We start from the raw sequence: 24,348 nt of genomic DNA on the forward strand, positions 1-24,348 counted from the left end.
AAAAAATATGAATTGCAAATAGAATAAAAATTATTTATTTATTTGCTCAATGTAATAACATGAATACGCCATAATAGATCTCAATATAGTTGGATATTGAATAAAACACCGAGAGAGAGAGAGAGAGAGAGAGAGAGAGAGAGAGAGAGAGAGAGAGAGAGAGAGAGAGAGAGAGAGGAGATAGAGGGCGGAGAGGGAGAGGGTGAGGAAGAGAGGGAGGGGGTGGGGGAGGGACGAAAAAAGAGAGAGAGAAAAAAAGAATTTTACTCACAACCTTAACATTTTGCATAAACTTGCACCGATAAATTCCACGGTAAAACAAATTTCCGATAATCGCTTATTAGCGGCGATAAAAACGGCGCTAATTAGCCAAGCGCATCCGCATACTCTCTGAATAGTCTCTCCCCATAATGTACGAGTTTTTCAAAAGACTAGCGCGCCACATGTCGCGCGAAACGACGAAGTGCAAATCGCTGCGCGATTCGTAATTATTAAATCCCTCTCGTTAAATTTTAATCCTGGTCGCAGGCGTTTATTTTCACCGAATCGGATTCATACGTGACAAAAATCGCGAAATTATTCCCTCTCATAAATCATGACGAGTGATTGCCGATATAAATGTATAATGGCGTATTTTGAAATATATTCAGTTCATTAAATTTGATTAATGAAATGCAACGCGAATATATATAACGATATTACTTGCGCGGAAGAGGAAATAATTTTATCTGGATAATATCTGTAATTTTTTTTTCTTATCTGATAATAATATAATATTATATCATCTTAATCCTTTAAATCTTAATTATTCATATATTTATCAATATGCGTAATAAAATATAAGAATTTATTCGTTAAATTATTGACTAAAGCGTATAATTCGTATTTCATGTAATTTGGTGGGGAATATACTATGAGATTCTCTCATTTTTTTATTAAGCACCGACACAAAAAATTACAAATATCGCAAAATGTCTCGCCGATTTGATATACTTGTGTTCGCAGATGTTGGCCCTTCTGTTTCATCCCGTTGTTGATGAGCCGAGATAAAAGCGTGCGCACGTTATGCCCGCGCTGCGGCCACGATTATGGTGCTGATATTCGAGCAGATAAGCTCGTCTGCTCGCCTAAATGTGCATCTAGCCGTGGGGGACAGAGCGATTCTGCAATTTCACGGACGCGTCATCTTTGGATAGAGTACAGCGGTTCGCCAATGCAGTCGAGATACTGGGATCGCCAGGTAAACGGTCATTGCGCTAATTACGTCGGCAGATACAATTCGTGTCGTATTTTTCAACTAATTTTAGAATACTAATTTGAAACGTTAATAACGACGAAAATTTATAATACATTTTAAAAATGATATGAAAATCATTTATTAAAAAAAAATTGTCATGTTAAATGGCATTTGGAATGACATTATGGCTATCAATGTAATCAATTTTTAACACATTCTTGTCACAAGTTAATGTTCAAAAAGAAATTAATTTGTCACTTTTTACATACTTTTCTCTGTATAATTTCGCGGATCATTACGTCTCGACGGGCAAAGAATAAAAATTGATATCTATCGGCTAAAAGGTCGATATATCGAAGATAGCTAACGTCAACGCCTTTTCTCGTATGACAAAGACACTTTCCATGAGTGACGAAACCGCGAGGGCTCTTAGGGTCTCGGAAAAACGTCCTCAGCGAGGAGGCGAAGGAGGCGGATCCCGTTGCCGTCGGTCGCAATCCAAGCTATCGCGCGAATACGCCTTTTGTACAAACCAGGTCACGGTGAGCTGTCGTTATCGCGATATTCTATATACAAGATAGGCAATTGTCATCGCCCTAAAAATACTTTCAGGGCTTTTCGACGAGGTCGGCGTCAATTTTTTCGCGACGGAAATTTGACACAACGACATTTTCGAGTTTCGATGATAGATATCTCGAAGTTGCATCTCTCGTTGAAATCTCACGTTAAAGCAGCTTGAATTTATCTGAAAATTATCTAGAAAGCGATGTTATAATTGTTTCATTTTCAATGATAAAATATCTCTTTACTTATAAATTTCACGGAAAATTCGTTGACAAAAAATCGAAAATTAAAATCTAGATGATTTAAAGATTTTATTCTAAAACTCTGTGTGTGTGTGTGTGTGTGTGTGTGTGTGTGTGTGTGTGTGTGTGTGTGTGTGTGTGTGTGTTTACAAAAGACAAAAACAGTATATTAATAATATAGTCTCATTTTATTCGAATTGCATCTTAAAAATACTTGCAATTTTTACCGCGCACAGAATGGCAGTTCGCCTTATGACAGCAACGATTACGTAAACGAGAAGCGAGATCGTCGGCGCGACTTGGGCGAGACAAAAGCTCAAGAACGAAGCGAATCCGAGAGCGATAATAGGATGATGTTCGATTTTTATTCGAGACAAGCCTGCTATCGGGAGTGCGGCTAAATGGAATGGTCGAATGCACGGCGAACGAACAAACGCATTTGCACATCGCTCGTAAGACACGAGCTGTTACCTTGTTATTCCGTGCAAATTCAGTTCCGTACGGAATTCTGTGGAAGGATAAGAATGGATGAGGTAGGAATTCCTCCACCGTGGAACTCAAATAGAAATTTGCGGCAAAAATACTTTCATGCCGAAAGAGACACGCGATTTACGTTTCCAGCTAACTGACAAATTCGTAAGAAATTTCACGAAATGAGACGGAATACATTGTCGTATTATTTCTTTATTAATCTCCGATAACGGAATTTTTCTCGGATATATGCGCGTTTCTGTCTTCTTTTTGGAGAGCGCTCGTCTTTTACGAAAATATTTTTCATTTGAGAAGTGTTTATTTTTATTTGAGAAGCGATTATTGATTTCTTTCTCGTATACTGGATTTTTAGATAAGTATCACATACGAGATTTTATGTAATATCAATAAGCATTTAATAAACGTTTCTGCAAAATGCCTGCGTTACTGAATGAAAGAGTATTCTAACGATTATTTTTTATATAAAAAATCTCAAATCTCAATTTTCTTCCCACTTTTTCTCTAAAAACTTCTAACTTCTCTAAAAACACTTTTCTCTAAAAACATTTTTATTTTCATTAAGTGAAAATCGAGAAAATATAATACAATAGCAGCGTAATAACATTTACAACTCGTAGAACATTTTAAAGAAAGAACATAATTATTGTACAATGCGTCTCATTCATAACGCGAGCGCTCGCGATATTCATTGCAGAAATTGCAAGAACATTCTTAAGAATTACACGAACGAGTTTCGGATAAATGAGGGTGCACTGTAACGGGAAATTTAATAGGCATATTCCAATTTATCGACGCGTTTAAGGCATAAAATAAATGAATCGCCGGGACGTATGAATGGCTCTCTATTTCATTCTCCTTCTTTTTCCGTCAGACAACGACGACATTCGTTTCATTTCCTTATTACCTCATTATCTTGCGTCGGCCAACCTATCTGCAAAGTGCATCCGGATAATAATTTCCCGGAACTCTTTTGAATCCCGCTAAACGCGGTTCAACAATATGTACGCTCAATAAATACTAAAAAAAAAAAAAAAAAAAAAAAAATCGACGCATTTAATTTGATCCATTCAATCGAACAGGTCACAAATTTTTCTTAGCAACAGTTATTTATGCGTGCTTCAATATATGTATTATTCGCCGATATTCGTCGTCGGGATCGAGCCACACTCGACTTACGTAATGCGTTTCGAATTATACGGTGGATAAAAAGAGCGAAAAGAATGCCACGAGGATACGGGCAACGTATGCAAATCGCGTTCTCGCGGGAAAAAGTGCTGCTAGAAATACAACGACGAGCCTCGCAATCGGCAATTCTAACTGTTTCTAAACGAACGCTCGGATTCGCGCTTATCTAAACAATTAATATGCATTATTACAGCCACATTACGTTTTGTAATAAATATATGTTTCATATCACACCGCGCGACTAATGATCGTGCGTTCGCCCCGTTGGAAGTACATATATGTGTATACGCATTATTATCCGTTTTTTTTTTTTTTCCATTATTATTAAAGAAACGAAGTTAATATGTCTCATAAATGATTATTAAAGTTTGTGTTAAAAATTAATGTTGTGATCGAGTGATCAACTCGTAATTATCTTGCTATCACGCGATTTAGATAATTATATTGTCTTCGGACGATAATGAAATTGGAGCAAAGTGTGGAATTCGCCAAAATCTTTGGAATCGCGGAGCTCGTTCCATTGTCCGAGCGATTTAACGGCGCTGTAATTAGTGACGGTTACATCGGGCATGTACGAGAAACGCGTTGACTCAGCGTTCCAAGTTCTCTATTCCGAGCGTAAAAGATGGGTCACTCCCGTTGGGACTACCTCGCTTTTTATTGTCGCCGATAGCGCATCCCGCGAGCGCTGATTGGCCGGCCGGAGGAAGAAGAGGAACGAAGGATGCTATCCTCACGCGGAAGGAAAGTTTTCCCTGAGCGAAGAGAACGTGGCCGGAGTCAGCCAGCGCGACATGGCACGTAACGGGCATAAAACGATGAAAGTAATCTCGGCTCTGATCTCGTAGACGGTCACCAGTATCGATCGATACGTCGGAGCGCGCTTGTAAAGACGGCTTCTGCTTCATTCGCGACGCTCCTAATAGAGTTTAATCCTTTTATTGTCCTCGCGTCATTGCGGCTTATCCTCCTCGCAGCGAAATTTATGGTCTTCAAATACAATAAATATCGTAGAACCAGAAGAAAGAAAGAGAGGGAAACGTTTATTAGCTAAAAGACTATAATAAGTTGTTATAATAGAAAATAAAGTTAATTTAATTTAATTGATAAAGATCAATCAATAATTAAAGAATTATTTCAAAACTGTCTTAAATAGTCATATCTCTGAAAGATATTGTTTCTTTACAAATTTCATTAGGTTCGCGATTATAAATGTCAAACCGCAAATATAGGAAATACACGAATATGGACCTTCTCGCTCAAACCTCAATCTACCGTGAGAGCGCATAATACCATGAGCACAAAGAGAAAGAGAGCGTCGAGCGAGTTGCACGATACCGATGCAAAGATACGTTCGTAGATCACGGAGGGATGAAGAACACAATGCAAGATCGTCAGTTAAACTGGGCCATGAAAACGGTACCCGAGCGTTGTAAGAAAAGCCATGTAATTAGCATTGCGAACGTTCCTCATTCCCGCTCTCTTCTAGCTTCGTTCCTCTCGGAATTCGCTTAACGCCATTCTATCTCTATTCCTGGTTTCGAAAAATACCTGTCCAACCATTTATACGCCATTCTGCATTCTAATGAGCAAATTAATCAGTTTGCATAAAACTGACTTTATTGCTTGCCCTAAATTTCATTCTCGCTCTCATTAAAGAAACTATTTGAAATGTGTGTGTGCTAATATATTTATACATATTGTATATGTCTCTTCTCTTTTTATAATTTTGTTAAAATAAGATGCAATTTCATCAAAAATTGAGCGAATAATCATGTTTCATCTATTCGCATCTTTGAAATTTAATTCGTGGAGATTTATTTTTTCAATCGTTTCATAAGAATTTTCATCTTTCAGATTTCGTTAAAAAGTCTATCCTTGTCTATCATTCTAAATATGTCTGTTGCGCCTTACTTTCTCGTTTTCGGCTTTGATCAAATATCATTGACATTGGCAACAGTGTCATCGTTTTTTCCATCCAGCAATATCGCCATGCTCGATTGACAATACAACAAGGAGCCTCTTCTTTCACACACCTCTTTTTTCTGCTCCTTCTTCCGCCGGAAAATCTTGTACTGTTAAACCGGCGGCCGTCCTGTAATCAATGCACCATCGTCTTCGTAACGACAATCTACGATACCGATATCCTTCTTCTCATCGGATTTTACGATCGGATTTTATCTTCTTCGCGGCGGCTTCGCATATTTCCGGGAGTTCTTTTTTTCTGGAAGACATCGACACCTCGGTCTCTCTTTGACGGTACTTGCGTTATTTCGAAGAATCGAAATACGAGCACTTTGGGGAAATAATAGAAAAAAGTTCGATGGAGACGTTACGCATAATTTCCCGACTTTCTAAAGTACAGTGAATTTTTCTTAAAAATTTGCATTTTTCTTCGACGATTTACAGAATGTTTTGCAATTACCAGCTTGTGAAGCTCGTATTGATATACTCTGATTTAACTACCAGCTTTCGTAATATACCTTTTGAATATATTATATTTTTTTAATTTTTATTGCAAGAAAATTTTTTATTATATCATTAATAAACGCATTTATAAAAATCATTAATACATTAATCGGAAAGAAAGAAAAACGTTTATTGAATAGAAATTACGGAGAATGTCTTGGGTACAAAAGATTGAATTTCAGGCGACGAAATATGGGAGCACTAAAGAGAATCATGAACCTGCTCGGCTTATAAACGATCGTCCCCCCGTGACGAACGATCGGGCACCCTTTAATATACCAACCATCCGCTCGCCTCGCCCCGTCCCGTCCCGTCCCGTCCCGTCCCGTCCCGTCTAGCTTCGCGATGGCAGCCACTTTCAAACTTGCTCTCCATTTGGTGTTACAACTTTATAAATGAGACGCGGATTAATTAGCACGCGAATTCATCGGGTCGGGTCGCCAAGTAGTCCAACTTTAAATCTTAGAAGAACTAAAGAAGAACTACGATTCTTTTTATATATTACACACACACACACACACATATATATCACAGATATTATACAAACGAATATTGTTTGAACGCTAATTCTTCAGCTGACAACGCTGAAATAATTAATTAAGCTTTCAAAGTGTAGTGCGCATTTTGATAAAAATATCTCCTTGTTTTATCATATTTGTTATAAAAGAAATTATATATTTATTATATAATTTATATGTAGAAGTATTCACTATATAATGTGTGTATATTTATATCACGAAGCAATTGAGCAATTGAAGCAAATCTGCCAGTTTTCGCAATAAACTTTCGCAGCCTTTGATCAACGACATGTAGCGACGAATAAGTCACGTATGCACGTAGTTATTCTTGATTTCGATCTCGTCAAATGTGTGTGCTAATTACGACTCGCGACAGCGGATTAAATCGCGCACTCACTTTGCGCAGAATATCGGAAACTGCGAACGACGTTGAGTCGCGTCAAAATTCAAAGGACTCAAGACCGCATTTGCGCGCGTCTAATTAAGCCGCGTTTCAGAGCACTAGATACATTGAGCGCGATTCGCAGATTAACGTCAGAGATCGCGACGAAAGGGAGAGGGGACGACGGTCTAATTCGGTTCTAAGTGAGTGCATATAATCCGCTTGGCGCGCGTAATTGAACTTAGATTAGGTGCAGGTGGATATTATGAATAGGCCGCCGGCAATCGGATTGCGATAATTAGCGCTTTAGCGGGAGAGACGCGTGTCGAGAAAGCGAGCCGATTATTTGTGAATCCATGGCGTATCAAGCGAGCAAGCAAACGATGCTACGCGACGCGATAGATACGCGTGTGAGGATGAAGTGATGTTAATTTATGAGAAGCTGACAAACGCTAACGATGACGAGGACGATTAACAGAATTATTCATCTTGTACAAGATTCGCATTTATCGCTTTCCTCTTTGTCAAAACAAACTAGGCGTCACGTATAAAATAAATGAATAATTCGCTGTTAAGAATCTAACGTGTTGTCAAAAATGTAAAAATTAGAATTAAATTAAAGATTTATGCGTAAGCTGAACATTTGAATTAGAATATTGAATTAGATTTTTTTAAATACAATTATCACAGACATAGAGAAAGAGAGAGAGAGAGAGAGAGAGAGAGAGATGCCCGGAGTTATCCTGAATAAACTGCGAGCGATGTTTAGGAATAGCATTATTCTGTCAACTCCTCTTTCTGAGGAAAGAGGGAGGGACGTGGTAGCCCATCGTCCTTTTGCACCACATCCTCCCCTTCTCCCCGGTAATGATTCAACTCTGGTTTAATTAGGCGCAGGACAGATACCAGGGTATACAGTCTGAGCGACGCCCTAGCGACACCGCTTCCCTTTCGTAGTCTACACGGCACTTGGATCGTTTGTCGAGCGCTCGTTAATTAATCGCCCGTCGCGTTCGAGAACAAACGAAGCGAGAGCGGACCGGCGTGCACGAGCGAAAGGATAAACGAGACTACTAAGTTATTCTATTGAAGTCGACCGCTCTTTCTCGGTTCTCCTCTATGTTCTTTCAGCTTAGCGGTACCTGCGCGGAATACTCGCGATTCGTGAAGTCCCGATTGAAATTATTGTCAACTATGCGCTGACGTATCGACGCACAATTTTATCGATCTCCATAGCAAATTGTCATACAATATGTGTTTATATTGTATTTTAGATTTTAATGATAATTTCATTGATCGATTCAAAACTGATCTTTTCTGAATGAAAATATCGAGGCACTCATAATCTTTGAGTAATTAGAAAATTAATTTGAGATTAAAACGCATAAAGAAAATTAATTTAATATCGAAACTAAAAAATTCCTGTTGAACTAAAATTCAAGCAAGATAATACATGATGAGACTACATTGTTCAATTTAGTTTAAGTGTGGAATTTGTTTTAATAAAATTTCAATTTTATTACAAATGTTACGGATGTATAAATGTAGAAAGTTGCAGTTGATGAAAATTATATTTGATTTTTTTCGCTAAGAGAAAGTCAACGGTAAATTATTTTCATTAGCACGGAAAATAATATCGCGGAAAAACCAATGTTTTGCTTGTTAATCCCTAATGGCTTGATATCACGGTTAATTAATATCAAAGGTTATAATATTTCAGCAATATTAATATTATTAAATTTGAATATCAATCAAAATATGCAAAAATTATTATTATAGTCTCCATCGTCCATTGGATTTAGATTATGCGCGTATTTTTCCATGATGCACTCATCTCGCGTTTCGAAAATTGAAAAACTACATTTTCACGATACTGAATGCGCATCTCGATGCAATAGCTTTGTCTTGTGTGCCGGCGTAATCTTTCCAAGGACGAAAGAGACCGCCCCGAGTGTTTTACCATACTCAACCATTTTCTGCGGCATTGTCGATATTGCGGCCCGCCGATCATTGCGTTATATAAAGGTTGGGGGAATGGCCCGTGCTCTTTTGCATTGTCGCCATACCTGTCGTCGCCACGTGTGCGGAGATGAGTTTTGCGATACGAAAAACCGCGGGCTAATTCGCATTCTCTCGCAATAACATTTTTCCCTGCGAGACTGTGCTGTTATTAACAGCCTCGATGGGCGATGTGGGCACGCTTTTTCAAGGAATAACAGCATCGATCCTTTCACGAAGAGATGTTATTAAAAAACTAGTAAATATTTGAACAAAAGTATTTTTAAATATCCAAAAATCTCGTCTTCTCTTTCTCTCTCTCTCTCTCTCTCTCTCTCTCTCTCTCTCTAACAAATTATCTATTAAATTAAAATTATTCTCTTGACATTTAATGTAAAACTCAGTAATCTGTAGAATAATTATAAGAGAATTATTTGGAAAATTAATACTCTTGTTTCTTCTGTTAATTCCATTAATTATATCGAAAATTAAATTAATATTCGTTTCTTCAATTTTACTAATTATGTTGAAAATCAAATAGCAAGAAAATTTCTTTTATTATAGACTCGATTTTTATAATAAATTTAGATTTTATCGTCTCTCTTTTCCTTTTTCAACATATATAATATTAAGAAACAAAAACTGGCACACGACCATGGCTATACAACTTGCGTGGTTAATTACCGGAGATTGAAGAAAGTTTGGTCGGAATTGCATGTTACTATTATATCGATAGAAAGAATCGATGTAACACGCACTATGATATATGTACGCTTTAGTCAAGATAAAGTTTCGAATTCGGCTTACCAAACTCGCGAAATCCATTCTCCGATGGCAATTTTCTGTTCAACCGATAACCGTTTGTTTAAATCTTTTTATGTATAGAATTTAGTACAATTTTAATTCACAAGTATAAAAAATATCTAGCTTGGGATTAATATCGAACAAAACTTTGCTCCTCATATTTCAAATTTCTAATTTAAATACTCTTTACATTACTCTCTGAAATATGTTTATTGTTCTTTTCTTTTTAATTATTTTCCCGTAAATTATCGAATACTAGTAATATATTCTTGCAATTTTCCGATTATACTTGTAGCTTCAAATTTCAAAAAATAAATAAGTCTATAAAATAATAATTTTTTTTAATAAAAAAAAATATAATTTTTTTTTTTTTTTTTACATAATCTTTTAATTTTCAAATTACTATGTTCCACATATAAATGTAAATTATTATTTCAAGCCCTTGTGTGTGTTTATAATTTTTTATTTCTCTCTATATTTGCCAAGCCCCATAATATTCAACCCTCGGCTGCAAATGACGCGTTTTCTGCGCAATCTGCGAGACCTTCATACCCTGCGAAACAAGCCGACCCCTCGGGGAAATATTTTCTATTCATTTGGCAGTTAATACGACGCAGTAACGATTACCAACCGAGCCTTGATTTCGCCACACCCGGTAAATATGTAGGACGACTAACATTAGGGTATTGGGGATTATTATTGTACTTTATTAGAAACTGTTGCTCACAGCTGATACCGGAGAACTTGCTTTTCGATATTGGTTCCGGGGGATTTTTATCCTGACATTTTCTCTCCCCGTCTTTCTATTGAGTAATCGTATACTTTTGCTCGTATGAGTTTTTGGACACCTATCCTTTCTAGATCAATAAAAATGTAACGGAGATCGTGGAAAGAAAGTAAAACGTTAAGATCCTCTGATGGAGTTCGTTGTGCATGCAGGATTTTGAGAGTGCAAAGAAAAAAGAAAAGGACCACAAATGAGGTATGATAAAGTTCGATGTATAAAATATGACAGCCGCGTTGGCGGAATGCAAACTTCGTTGTAACCAAACTTTTCCTCTTTACAAGAAAGTAATGTCGAGAAAGTTTACATGTCTATTTTTAAGAGTGTTAAGTATGTTGGATGTGTGTCACATTATAATCTGAATATCGCATATATATAATACATTGATTTCAAAAATTGCTTTTTAAAAATGATTGCATTTTCTTGTAGAACAAATTTTATGTATGATGTATTACAATTATGAGGAAATAATTTATCTTCGACTTTTTATAAGATATAATGCTATGCTGATAAAATCTAAAATATTTTCCGACAAGTTCTTGCATATATTTTTGAAAAATATCTCTCGAAAGTAAGCCATGCTAAATTTTTGTCTGTGCGTATGATAAAAACTTTAATTTTAATATCACTTTGGTATAGGGTTTGCATACTTCTCTTTCTGAGAAATGTAAGAAAATGCTTGTAGCATTAAGACATATTTGCGCAAAAATTTTAAGATTATAAATTCCTCTCGTGAAATGAAAGCGCTCGCCGCTGAAATTTTCCATCTCGTGCCTCGCGAATTATTTCGTATGCGCGGTTCATTTGCCGAAGAAATTTCCGTTTCTAGGAATAACCGTCGCGACAGGGAGAACCGCGGGCATGAATCGCGAATCGCTCGCTCTTCGGTATGCAACACCGTGCGCCATACCAAGTACAAGCAATCGTAATTGCGCCAATTAGAAACATCGTCGCTCTCGGAAGTCGCGGGACGCGTCCCGGAATATATAAATTGCGCGAGAGCGTGACTTTTTGCGAACGAATTCCCGCGAGCGCAAAGTTGAAACGCGGCGAAAGAGATACATTAAGAGTACCGCGGGGATAACGCGGTTCATTCTTCGTAAAGTTAATTAAGTCGCGCTTCCTGGGAATAGAGAAGGAGAGAGTGTCCAGAAACATGCGAAGCTTCGTTCCGCGGCTTAAAGTTTTTAATTAGACCCTTGCTTCTCCTTGCAGAGAGGTCCCTGCAGATCGCAGGAGAGAGAACGCGTGATTCTTCCAGGGATAATAAGGCAGGCAGCAGTTTAGCCTGATAATTTCCCATTCATTCGGGCAACCAATTATCAGACGCCCGGAAAATATATTGCATTCGTATAGACATACACACGATGAATTATATAATATTATTAGTAATACAATATTATCTCGCTATCGACTAAAGCTAAAAACGTATTCATTCTCTCATAACGCTTGAAATATGTGAACATACCTATTACCAACGTTGCATCTTGCATGCGAAAAAAACAACTGGCGGTAGAATCACGTACCTAGAAGAAAAAAAGGAGACAAAATAAATTAATGATCGTGAAAACACGAGTAAAGAATTTTATGAAGGATGTCATGTGTAGTATAAATGGCGCGCTCGACGCGATAATAAATAATGGAACCATGTCAATGATTTCGCTTCTCAGCGGCGCACAATAAAGGATTAAAACGCGCGCTCGAACGGCAATATCGCGCGTTTATATCGGCGCTTAACGCTCCAGGAAACAGCGACAAAGCTGAAAAGTCGTCGTCGTCGTTGAATTTCCACGATTCGCGGCCAATTAAAACAGCTTTTTATCGACCCGGCAGAGGATGGTCGATGAAGCAAGAGAGACTGCGCTCTCCGACAATGGAAGTGCCTGCGTGCAAGTCTGCTTTTTTCGATAAATCAGTTATTTACCATTTAGTTCGCTGAATACCAGCTTATCAATTATCGAAGATAGAACATTTACAATAGTAGCAACAAATATAGCGAAAAAAGCAATATATTGTGCGCTGAAATAAATTTGAATAAATTATATATACAATTTTTTTATCAAGCATTATGTGTGATAGGAAAAAAGAGAAAGTCGACCTTTTAAATAATTAAAGATATTCGAATGCCAATAGTGTCTGAGTTATAATAATTTCGAGTTATATAAAAATATTTTATATATGTATATGTATACATACATATATTAAAATATTTTGGATTAAAAAGAATTTAAAGAATTTTTGGGGATATCTTCGTTCGTTTCTTCTTCTAATATTAAAGAGGAAATCCGTCTGATTTGAGCGAATAGTTAACTCCATCATGGTACGAAAGATTAGGCTGCAGCACGTTTGCTCCTCGCATTGTTCGCTGAGATTCTCGCAACAGCGCAACGGTTAGAAAGGGCGTATCGCTCCCATGAAGCGGACGGAGAAGAAGACGAAGACGCGAGAACGGAGGGCACGAGAAGGCGGAGGAGAGTCAGTAACACTACTCGTGTTGAAACTTTAATGGCGAAGTTGTCCGCGGCTGTCTCCGTGATAAGTTCATAATGCGGCAGTTCTCCGACGCGACTGCCATTGATAACCGGCGTGGCGTAAACTTCGCCAACGACTGCGCATCCAACTGCGGAGAGGAACGGCGAGACTTAGAAGCAAAATCGGGAGAGAAGCACTTCGCTCTAATAGGTCTCGCAGTTGCGGACTATCGACTAACGCGCTCGACTAACTTTTCGGCGTCAGCCTAGCGGCGGTTGATTCCGTGACAGGCGATCCGACGACGTTGACTGATGCCGTACCCCACGTGTTTCGAACTCGCTCTCGCCCCCGGCAAGATATCACAAGCATCTGTTATACTTGCTTACACACTAGACTATTAAGAGGACGAGTAAGAGCAAAGGATGAAAATTTGAAATGAGATTATTTTCTAAATTTCCATTATCGATTATTAAAATTACAAATATGGTTTTAAAATAAAAAAGATTAAGTAAAGAAATTAATTTAAGTTAATTAAAATTAATTAGTTAAAAAAAATAAATAAATTTGCATGAGTAAAAAACTAATATATAACAAACAATTAAATGTTTTATTCATTATTTATAACTTTTTATGCTTTAAAGACTTGATCTATAATGTCGACCCTTTATTATCGGATGGAGTTTCATATATACAGAGTTTAACTCGCAAAAATTAAAAATATCTGTAATTTTCTTTTTTTTCTCTTCGAGAATCCACTTTTGTTTGAACATGCGCCAGCTTAATTTCCACGAGTGATTCAAACGCATTTCGGTGACCCCTCCAATTAGCGAGACTGCTTGTCCGCAATCGAGTCGATCCTTTGACAGTTTTAAAATTCGAGACTTTGATCGAAGCGCACCAATAAAGTATTCTGCATTTTAAATTTCCTATAGACATATTCGAGTATTTCTAGACAGCAATGTCTATCCGCTTGTTTTATCGCAAGATTTTAAAACTGTCTACAAATAATAAATAAGTAAAAATTATATCATTCTCTGATTATTTGTTTACCAATCAATTTAATAGCAGAATAATGACAGAAAACAAAATAGAGAATCTTCTGTTTCTTTTTTTTTTCATTCTATATATTACTGATATCTAACGCCATATCGGCGAGCGCACATCATCCTTTTTTATACGATATCTTATATATTTATAACTCACAATTATTATATTTTGTTGACATCTGCGCTAATTTTTTGTGTTTTGGGAGAATTGTCCGTTTTAAAGAACATATGATAAATTTTATTTTATTCTATATCATTCCTTTTTTTTTCTTTCTTTTTTTTTTTTTTTGTTGCATTGAAATGGTCTTTCACGATTAATGCTATAAAGTATCTTTATCGGCGGCCTCGCGATAAATGCGACGTAGTTTATCTGCGGAAATCGATTTTCATCGCGGGATTGTGTTTGTCAGACAAAAAGTTCCCATAAATGTTACGAATACGTAGCCCTGTTCTCTCCTCTGCGATATCGCGCCGCCATCGTATTGAAGCGCATCTACATTCGTGCATAGATGCATGTGCTCGTAAGTTATAAGAATATGGAAATGTGGCTTTGGCGCAGCTACCGACGACAAAGGAAAAGGCGGCATTATCTCGTGGCTTCGCGATATCGTCACACTTGACAAGATACAGAGAAAGAGAGAAGGAGTTATGTGTAATACATACACTGTATATAAAATATTCTGTAATAGGCGCAGCTTCCTGAAGAAATGCGAAAGCGGTGTTTCAGAAGGGTGTCTGACAAGGGAGGTCCATCCAGGGAGTGTAAATTTGTTTAGCAATTTCATTAGTCTTAACTAATAAAGTACTTTTCAAAATATAACATGCTAAGTCCACAGGCAGATGCAACGTCTAATAATCGGGAAATAGGCCCGGGATCATTCGGTTGAGCTTGACACAATGTCCTCTTCTAGGGCACTGCCCACTTTCTAATCCAATGCAGTGCATCGAGCGTTATATAGCGTTTGGCATGTGCAGTCGATGGACTGCATTGAGAGGAGAGGACACTGTGTCCTCAGTCGAATGATCCCGGGCCTATTTCCCGATTATTAGACATTACATTGACCTGTGGACTCATGTTATAGTTTGAAAGGGGCTTTGTTAGCTAAGATCAATGAAATTGCTAAACAAATTTACATTCAGGTGGTTCTCCCTTGAGAGTAGTGAAGATGGATTTAAAAAAAAAAGGTCGTTCTTATGTAAACAGATCGATGTTTTTATTTAAACGATGATTTTTCGTCTACTAAAATTTAAATGATATTTTTCATCATATCGACTTTGTAAAGAAAATATCTAAAAATCATCGATTATACCAATTTATCTTAAGTTTAAAAGGTAAATATCTTTAAAACTAATTTAATATGATAGTAGATGATTGTGCTATTATAATATTATCCTATTTTCTTTAACTTCTCTATATATTCGCGCGCATCGTATTTCTTTTATTTAAATTAAATACTGTTACAGGTTCAGTGGTTTCGCTTTGAAACCATCGCTGTGACGTTCTCGTTCAAGCGGAAAGCTATCGCGCATAAACTTCAACTAGAATTTCAAAAAGATACTCTTGGTGAAACACCGGCCGCGCCGGCTCCCCAGAGAGTTAAGTTACAACAAGGCCGCTTCATCGCGTGTCCACACGACGAAATCGAGCGCGATTTAAATCGAGTGGGCCCACGCATGTAAAGCGATACATGTGGATAACATGTAAAAAAAGCAAGGTTTCGTACACAAAGGATTTTATTCGCGACTGCGAACCGCGAATACCGTGCAAACAATAATTCAAGCGGAGAATTATTTACAAAAAACGTTAAATGCAAACCGATTTACTGCATATCGACGAATCTATCATATTCCGCGAATGTACCTTTGATTGTTTGAATACCGTATGTATTTTCATTCGTTTAATCTCTACAAATGTAATAAAAATATATTAACAAATCGTATCGGAATAACTTTTGCGTATGAGTTTGGAATTTCACCGTTGAAATATGACGAGAATTTTTTCGTCAATTTTTCGGATTTTTCGGAAAGACGTTTTTCCACGCGTTTTCCTACACATTTTTACGTCACTTATCCCAGAGATCGCAACAATGATGCATCGGATATTACGAGAGACGAAACGTATTCGTAATGTCAGACAGGCGCATGTACAACAGACTCGCTCGTTCGAATATCGCGATCCATCACGCGAACGTCACTTGGAAATTTTAACGTCCACGGTGGATCTTCATCCGGTATCCGGTAGTCGGCGGCCCCGAAAAATAGCCTTTTACGAGCCATTCGTTCATTCATATTGCAAAAAGGCGTGCGTTACTGAAGTATATTCGAGTTTCGTTCAGAGTCCGTTCGTTCGTCCATTTTTCAAACATGACGAAATAACTCGCCGAAATCAATATAAAAGCCACACGACATTGCGATATGATTCAACAACGATGTAAAAGGCGATTTCGCTGCCAGACATGACGGATTCTTTTATAGCAAAATATCTTTGAATAATTGAAAATTTGCGGCAAATTTAAGTCCGAAATTATAACACACGACTGAAAAGCCACTTCAGTCCTCAGCCATTCATTTAATAATAACGAAAATTATTAAAGTAGAGAAAAGTTTATAACATAAATAAAATATAAAAAAATATAGATAATAAAATGCAATAAATTGTAGCGAACTTAGAGAGAATGTGTAAAAATAAATACATAAAAATATAATATTATAATAAAACTAATTTTATATATAAACGCGGCTCTCACGCGGCCTAATTTTGATTAGCAAGCGAAAATATTAATCTTTCGCATAACTTTCGCGGCCTGCCGTAATTGGTGAAAGTCGCCAATTGTGCCAGGCATAACTGTCAGAATTGGTAGGGGGACCTACCTACCTACCTACCTACATGCTAAGAGCAAAGCCTTGAATTAGGATGCACCACCATTAATTAAACGCTTACAAAGAGCAACCGATTACGGTACAACACGCGGCTTTATACAGCTTTCTTAATACTAATTTAGAGCGCGCAGCCAAAGCTTTGCGCAATTTTCTGTCCTCACGGGAGTTACCAAGGATGTACGAAAATTAATATCCTTACATTTTGCGCAACATCGCGGATAAAGCGAAAGCTTCGTCCCAACGGACAAGTCTCCTGGATAGTTGCGAAATCTATATTCCTTCTAACGATAAATATGTATCTAGAGAGAAATCTCGCGTCAAGACCGCGGAATTTGCTTTTACATGTATCTCACGTATCAATACATTCGATACTTTCGAATATCGCTTCGACGTGACTCTATGGGAGAATTAGCCGGTTAGATGAGCCGCGACGTTCGTAGTAATCGGGGTGGGAAGCGTATAAAGCGGTACGAGTTTGACGGGCTCGAAGAAACGCGTCGTGGTTTCTCAAGTTTACGTCGTGGCAAAGGTGGCGTACGTGAAAAAAAAAAGAAGGAGAGCCAAGAAAGAGAGAGAGAGAGAGAGAGATGGAGAGAGGAGGAGAGCCGTGCGATATATAAGAATCGCTAGAGCGCGAGCGGCGGGTAATTGCTCGATTACCGTTAGCGCGCGCTGTATATTTCGCACTGGGATTAGAGTTTACGACTCTAGGCGAGATTTAAAACCGAATTTCCCTCGCCACGACGGAGCGATCATTTAATCGTTCGCGATGAACCGCGAGGAACCAACGGCCGTTCATTAACCTTAGGAATATCTGGGGCAAAAAGTGCCCGGGAGCCTTTGGTTCTAATAAACTATACGACGTCGTCATATTTTGTCGCAATTTTATTATCGATGTTTTTTTACTACATTGCCTCTTACTACGGGCTATCCCGTAGAACACTTGGGTATACCTTTAAATGTCTGGAATAGTAGTATTAATCGCAATTAATCTTTGAAAGAACGGCAAGCGCATGACATGATCTGTCCGTAGATATAATTCATAATTGCGTTTAGATAAGTATTGTATAATTGCACATTCATAATTCATAATACTTCATTTTCGTAGACAAGACTGATCGCGTGACGTTTTAACTTTTACTGCATCCTCAACCGTAAGAATATCAAATTACGTGTATATAAAAGAAAAGAAACCACAAAATGTAATAAAATAATATTTAGAAATTTTTTCAAGAGATAAAATTAATTTAACTCTTATAAATATAGTATATTAACAAAGTTAATTTTCCTCATTCGAGGAACAATTCGACATTATATATGTTGTAAATAATTTATCGAATCGACCATCAATTTCGAAATTACGTCATAAGCCACGAGAGGGAATATAGCCGCAATTTCGGATTACAAAGCCGCAGGGGAGAATTACAATTAAACTTCACCATCAGACGTCAACTCCACATTTGTTAAGGAATCCGCGGCTGGCCGGGAATGCCGTATAGTTGATCGAGGGCCGGGGGGAGCGCTCTGTACAGATATATAACGACGGTGACCCGCATACGGCTGCTTCTCTCTTGCGGAGACAATTTGCGCGGATCCGTGCACGCCCGCCCGTGACCATACGGTTGTTTGCGGTAATAAGACAATCCCTGTCTGTCGGAGAGCGAAGTTATGTGGACCGGCGCGCGCTGGGCGCGGTGTGGATTTTCTATAACGGATTGTTGACGTGTACACGCCGCGTCCTTTTCGCTTATCAGGCCAATGTCAATTTCACGAATAGCCCGGGAATACAAGAACGAATCGCCGTGCGGGTATCAACGGCGCGAGTATCTCGGAAAATTTTCTCCGTGCTCGTCGAGATGATGTCTGCGTCGTGATTAGGGTCCCGAAGTTGGCGCCCCGAGGCGGTCGCGCGAAATGTGTCCGGTTATTCGCGGTATGAAGCAACAAGCAACGCGCGTTGTTATAATAATAACCAGCAATCGAGGCATGTTCAGAATGACGGAAGTGATTGGAGAGTCGACTCTCCAAAAATGAAGAAAATTACTTAGATTGAAACGATTCGATAAGAGAACGTGAAAATATATAAAGTATCTTTATGAATCTTAAAACAGATCTTTAATAAATTCGCAGTCGTTTATATCTCCAAGAGAAACTTCCAATTTATCTTATTTGTCTTATTTTACTGAGAAAAAAATTCGCTCTATTTAAAAAGATTCCGAAAGATCTGCGTGAGACCGCGTGGGTCGCACACATACACACACGATTGCAAGGTTAATGACGATCCGTGCGTCCGAATTCTAACTCCTCCGAAAAGAAAAAGCTGCCGTACAAATAGCTGACAAACAACGCGTTCATTTTCTGCACGGACTCGTAATCTTGGCCAAAAAAAAGAGGAATAGAGAACAGTAGGTGAGGAGGAGACGAAGGAGGAGGAAGTAGAGCGTATAACGCCGTGTACAATTTGTTAGAGCGCATAATCGTCAACGAGACAACATGAGTAATGACGGTGGTTCATATTGTCAGAGAACGAAGGAGAAGGAGGAGGAATACCGTAAGGCGCGGGATAGAGACGCGTTTCAAGGAGAAACTCGCGGAGAGAATCCGCGCGAGATAGTGTGCCAGCGGGCTAAGGCACCGAGGAGCGTGACTCTTGTGTGCTCGCTGTATGCTCCGCGAAAAATTGCAAATAATGCGAGTATATACCGTGTATACCACTATGAACGTTATTCTTATCCTCGTCCGCGAGCGTGCGCGTTATAATTAAGCAACGCGCGTCGACGTGCTTAACTATCATTTTTTTTCTCTCTTCCCCTCTTCTTTCTAATCCTCGCAAAGTTTTTCTCCTTTCATTTTTCTCCCTCTTGCTCTCTCTCTCTCTCTCTTTCCCTTGTTCTGGACGGGAAATATTTCGTGCAGCGAAATTAATAGCACGCTATGGCGTATCATTACGGGTACGATGTGCGCTTACAATACGTCACGGATGCAAAGGAGGCATCCCGTGCTCGGCAGCGTATCATTACGGCGCGCATATACACGGGTGTCAAACGATTTGTCAGCGAATAAACGCGCAATGGTGACGAGGACGGCGATATAGCGATGGCGAACGGACGCGATGGCGTGTTTAACCCCTAACTACGGTCCCCGCAGTTACCGCATTGTGTGCCACTTATACGCGGCCGTTACGGGGCACGCGCGTATAAAGAATCGAGGTATAATCGGACGAGATTGTGCAAAAAGAGAGTCTCCTAGCGTCGTACGTATATCTAATACGAGGCACAATGCGTGTACGTTGCGCAAAAAATCCGCGAATAAACGGGAAACGTGTTTTTGACTCCGATGCGATAATCGTGCGAGATCGGTGCCAGAATCGTTTAACTGCGCATCTTGCCCTGGCGATGTTGGAATGCGATACGACCGTGTATGAATATGCATAGAGAATTTAATAACGGCTATACTTTGGTGAAAAAATCATTGAAAGAGAGTTGCCAGTTATTCAATTGTATTACTACAATATATTAACGGGCAATGTATCTCTACTATTAACGGACGTACAAAAATTAGACGAGTAGATAAATGTTTGAAAATCTATTCGGGATACGGATAGAGAAAAATATATTGATTATGAATCGTTGCGTATGATTTTCATAAAAATTTTTCAAGAATTATATTGTACTATAAAAAAATTGACTAAAACTTCAGATAAACTCTTCTAAACTTTGAGGAAAGACAACTTTAATGATTAAAACAGATTGTGTTTGTTTGAAATTTCTTTCAGATACCCAGAGTCTGAAAATTCAACGACAAAAATGTGTCTGAATTTTTAGAAAATTTTTTACACTGTGTATTAATGACGAATCAATAAATCGCGCTCGATACGACATATTTTAATTTTCATAAAGAATTTGCTCACACGAGTTGTCGGGACAAAAAATAATTACGTAAGCGAACGTAGTGATAAAAAAAAAATCTTGCGATTCGGTATAAATCGCGGCATCATTTTAGGACTCGCCATCATTAGAGAATTCGCAAATGGAAAAGAACAGCAATTGACTCTTCCCTTCTGCCTGCGGGGATCAATAAAAGAGAGAAAGGAATCGCGCTCGCGCATTAATGCGTTCCGCTCGTAGGTAATTATCCTTCTGTGTGATCGTGCGAAAAGGCTGCGCGGGTCAGGAAGAGGAGGATATTTACTTCGGTTTGTGGTCTAAGCTCGTAGTGCGGTGTAATCAACGAGTCTCGGATCGATAACCGCTAGCAGATCGTTCGACATCTATGGGATTTACGAGCGAACGTGTCGTAGTTCATAACGGTACGAAAAGAAGCAGCGACACGGATATTCAGAGAGAGAGAGAGAGAGAGAGAGAGAGAGAGAGAGAGAGAGAGAGAGAGAGAGAGAGAGAGATACACATATATACATGCATATCAGCATAGATAGAAAAGGGAGCGGAATTGGCCGGTTGGTGCGCAACGGAAACTGGCGAAACATCCGTGTCAGCGACAGATGTATCGCGATATGAATTTCCGCCACCGATCCGCTTCTATCCGCTTCTTCCTTCCAATCGGTTATATATAGGATGTCCCGCAAGTCGCATACATTTCCTCGGTTGCAGATATTAGAATTCGAGAAGCTTAGCCAAGTCGCGTTAAGAATAAGCATTTCGAAGTTAGTATAATTTAATATTAGTTAAATTATAACTTAATTAAATCAATGAACTCGAGCGATTATTATTTATAGAGACTTTATAATTTTTAACAGACATTAGATACGACGAGCAGGACTCTTCACAGATAAAACACGCAATAGTATTCATATTAAGTAAATCGAATTACTTACATTCAAATTCGCGTGTAAATTTTCAACCCCCCATTGAACGCTGTATCGCCGACATTTGACGGTAGAGAAAAAAAGGAAAGAAAGACAATAAAAGCGAGAAGAGTACGATCTTTCCGGTTTCAGGCATTGGTATGCCGGAAAACTCGTATGCACGCATCCGACGCAACTAACTGCGGCAAGAGCATGCAGTCGCATGCGTACGTTTACGCGTTCTCCACGTATCCTCTCCCTTTCTTCTCTCTCTCTCTCTCTGTCTCTCCTTCCCCCTGAATTCCCCATTTCATCCTCTCGACCTCTGGTCTCGCGCAGTTTGCGGTACCTGCGCACGCTTCGCTCGAGGACACACGTCCGTAGTTCGTATGCACACACGCGCGTACATACGCCGTGTACTTCGCAAATTAGCACCTTACGCGAGCACACAAATAAGCCACCTAGCCACGTGTGTACCTACTCCATCCGAGACTTGCGTATGCGCAATCCTTCTTCCTACTCCTTTCTATTCCTCTGTCTGACGCTTTCGTTCTCTCCAATCTAACGGATTCCTATCACTCTCTAATTCACACGCCATGTATTGTCCTTAATCTTGAGTAATGCAGATAAAATTTTATATCACAGAAGCCATAGATAAAAATTCAATAAATATCCACATTATTCTTTAATTTAAGATACTTTTTGCAATAAAAAGGAAAAAAGATTCTTTAAAGTATATATCTTATTAAAATCAATTCTATTTATTTTCTCTTCAAATATATTTATTATATAAAAAAATATTTATTAATTACATATATATATATATATATATATATATATATATATATATATATATATTATTACCTGTATAATAGATGTGAGAGCGAATAAAGACGACGAAGAAGAAGAAATGAAGAGATGGATAAAAAAAATTCAAGGAGATACATATACATTTCGTGCTAATAGTGATGAGTAGTACAACAATTTCTATGACGAAGCGAATATCGATTAAATCTCTTCTCCCGATCATGACGAAGAACACTTTTCGTATTATCGCGGCGCTTCTCGATCTTCGGCGAGTCTTCGACGACGAACAGCGATGAATAGAATTGACAGCGCTTAATCTCGTTACCACGTGGTGCACTCGGTAGAGGGATTGATACGAGAAGAACGAGTGGACGTTTTCATCACGCTAGCTCGGGGGCGTAGTCGACGAACGAACCAACGTGACCAACGAAGCGGCTCGTAAATCGATGCGTATATATTCTCGCCGCCGAGGCGTTCGAGCGAGAAGATCTCGTCGCGCGATACACGATCATTAATAACGATCAGTGAGTCGACCGAAATTTCTCTTTTGAATTCCGTTTAGCCGACGACGATGACGATGATGGAAAGCTCGTTTGTTCATCCCTGCGGGGATCGTCCCCGCAGTTTCTAGTTTCTCGATAAAAATAAAAATCCACCGTTATACCAAGTGTTAGGAAAAAAAAAAAAAAAAATTATCGAGACCGAGAAGACACAAAATTTGGCGGATAATAAATCAAATTATTTTTAAAGAACAAATCTGTGTGGAAGTTCGAGATAAAAAATTGGGCGCTGCTGTATTATTAAAATTATATATAAATAAGATATAGAAAAATTACCATTGTTTGATCTCTCACACCGGCTTGTTACGTTTACGAGAAAACTGGCAGAAAATAACGCGGGCCAACTCGTGACTAACAATCTTCGCGAGACAATTTTATTGTTTCCAGGGCAAGTAAAAGTCGTACGGGGCGCACTCGCAATCTCGCACTCGCAGTTACAATAAGGGCGGAAGTTTGCTCTGCCAACCGACACGACGGCTTATCCGGAGTCGCATAAAAATTTATGGGCGCGATAATAGGTATGCGAGTTACGCGCGCGAGTACGACCAGCTGGAAACTCCTTGCGACGACGTACGATACGCGAACGCTCGAAGAGAAATTTCATTTCTCCCTCTCGCGAACGCGATTAAGATTTATGCATATGTAAGAGAAAAAAGAATGAAGAATGAGATCAATAGATAATGATAAGCGAAAGAATCAATCTAGGATCATTTACATTCCCGTATTTTTTTCCTTTAATATGTGCATGAATTCATAAGAATTTTTATATTTCAAATATGAAGAGTACATTACAAAAATTCTTCAAAAAAACATGATTAATACATACAAAATAAGCAAACTTTCTTTTAAGCATAAAAGGAGAATCTTTTTTCGATTGATTATTTTAATAAGATAAAATTGAGCTTAATTAAAAATCCCGTTTAATACGATTAAATTTAATTAAATCGTATTTTACAAAAAGCACATTTCTAATTTTATAATTTGCATAATCTTCAATATCGAAATATATGCGAGATGAAACATCAAGATACGCTTTTTTTGTCAGAATAGACTGATATGAGTCAATGAGGGAAATCAGAAGATTCGCGGGTTAATTAGACATGG

General features: G+C 38.4%; 3 protein-coding genes across 10 annotated transcripts in view; 1 reads left to right on the plus strand and 2 right to left on the minus strand.

The window, feature by feature from the left end:
* The window catches only part of Twin (CCR4-NOT transcription complex subunit 6-like twin), a 219,388-nt gene that overhangs the window by 145,969 nt on the left and 49,071 nt on the right, over nucleotides 1–24,348 (minus strand). The window contains exon 2 of one of the 2 annotated variants that reach the window (XM_070314972.1): nucleotides 12,144–12,201. The exons of the other annotated variant lie outside the window; for it this stretch is intronic. Within the exon in view, the coding sequence (XP_070171073.1) occupies nucleotides 12,144–12,168 (25 nt within the window). The 5' untranslated portion in view covers nucleotides 12,169–12,201. The remainder of the gene's footprint in view (nucleotides 1–12,143; nucleotides 12,202–24,348) is intronic. 2 annotated transcript variants of the gene reach the window in all.
* LOC138944139 (CCR4-NOT transcription complex subunit 6-like) overlaps nucleotides 1–24,348 on the minus strand; it is a 383,005-nt gene that overhangs the window by 79,202 nt on the left and 279,455 nt on the right. The window lies entirely within an intron of this gene.
* LOC138944105 (uncharacterized) overlaps nucleotides 1–24,348 on the plus strand; it is a 95,963-nt gene that overhangs the window by 44,169 nt on the left and 27,446 nt on the right. For 2 of the 6 annotated variants that reach the window (XM_070314988.1, XM_070314995.1), the window contains 3 exons: nucleotides 1,006–1,240; nucleotides 1,633–1,779; nucleotides 2,280–2,810. In XM_070314988.1, the coding sequence (XP_070171089.1) occupies nucleotides 1,006–1,240; nucleotides 1,633–1,779; nucleotides 2,280–2,444 (547 nt within the window). In that variant the 3' untranslated portion in view covers nucleotides 2,445–2,810. Of the gene's footprint in view, nucleotides 1–1,005; nucleotides 1,241–1,632; nucleotides 1,780–1,849; nucleotides 2,051–2,279; nucleotides 2,811–22,752; nucleotides 23,371–24,348 lie in introns of those variants that run through there. The other 4 variants (XM_070315001.1, XM_070315020.1, XM_070315005.1 and 1 more) reach the window with 4 other exon arrangements.

Source organism: Polyergus mexicanus, unplaced genomic scaffold (assembly GCF_030449975.1).
Source record: "Polyergus mexicanus isolate NDT 795.1 unplaced genomic scaffold, iyPolMexi1.0 SCAF_2, whole genome shotgun sequence".
Classification (NCBI taxonomy): domain Eukaryota; kingdom Metazoa; phylum Arthropoda; class Insecta; order Hymenoptera; family Formicidae; genus Polyergus; species Polyergus mexicanus.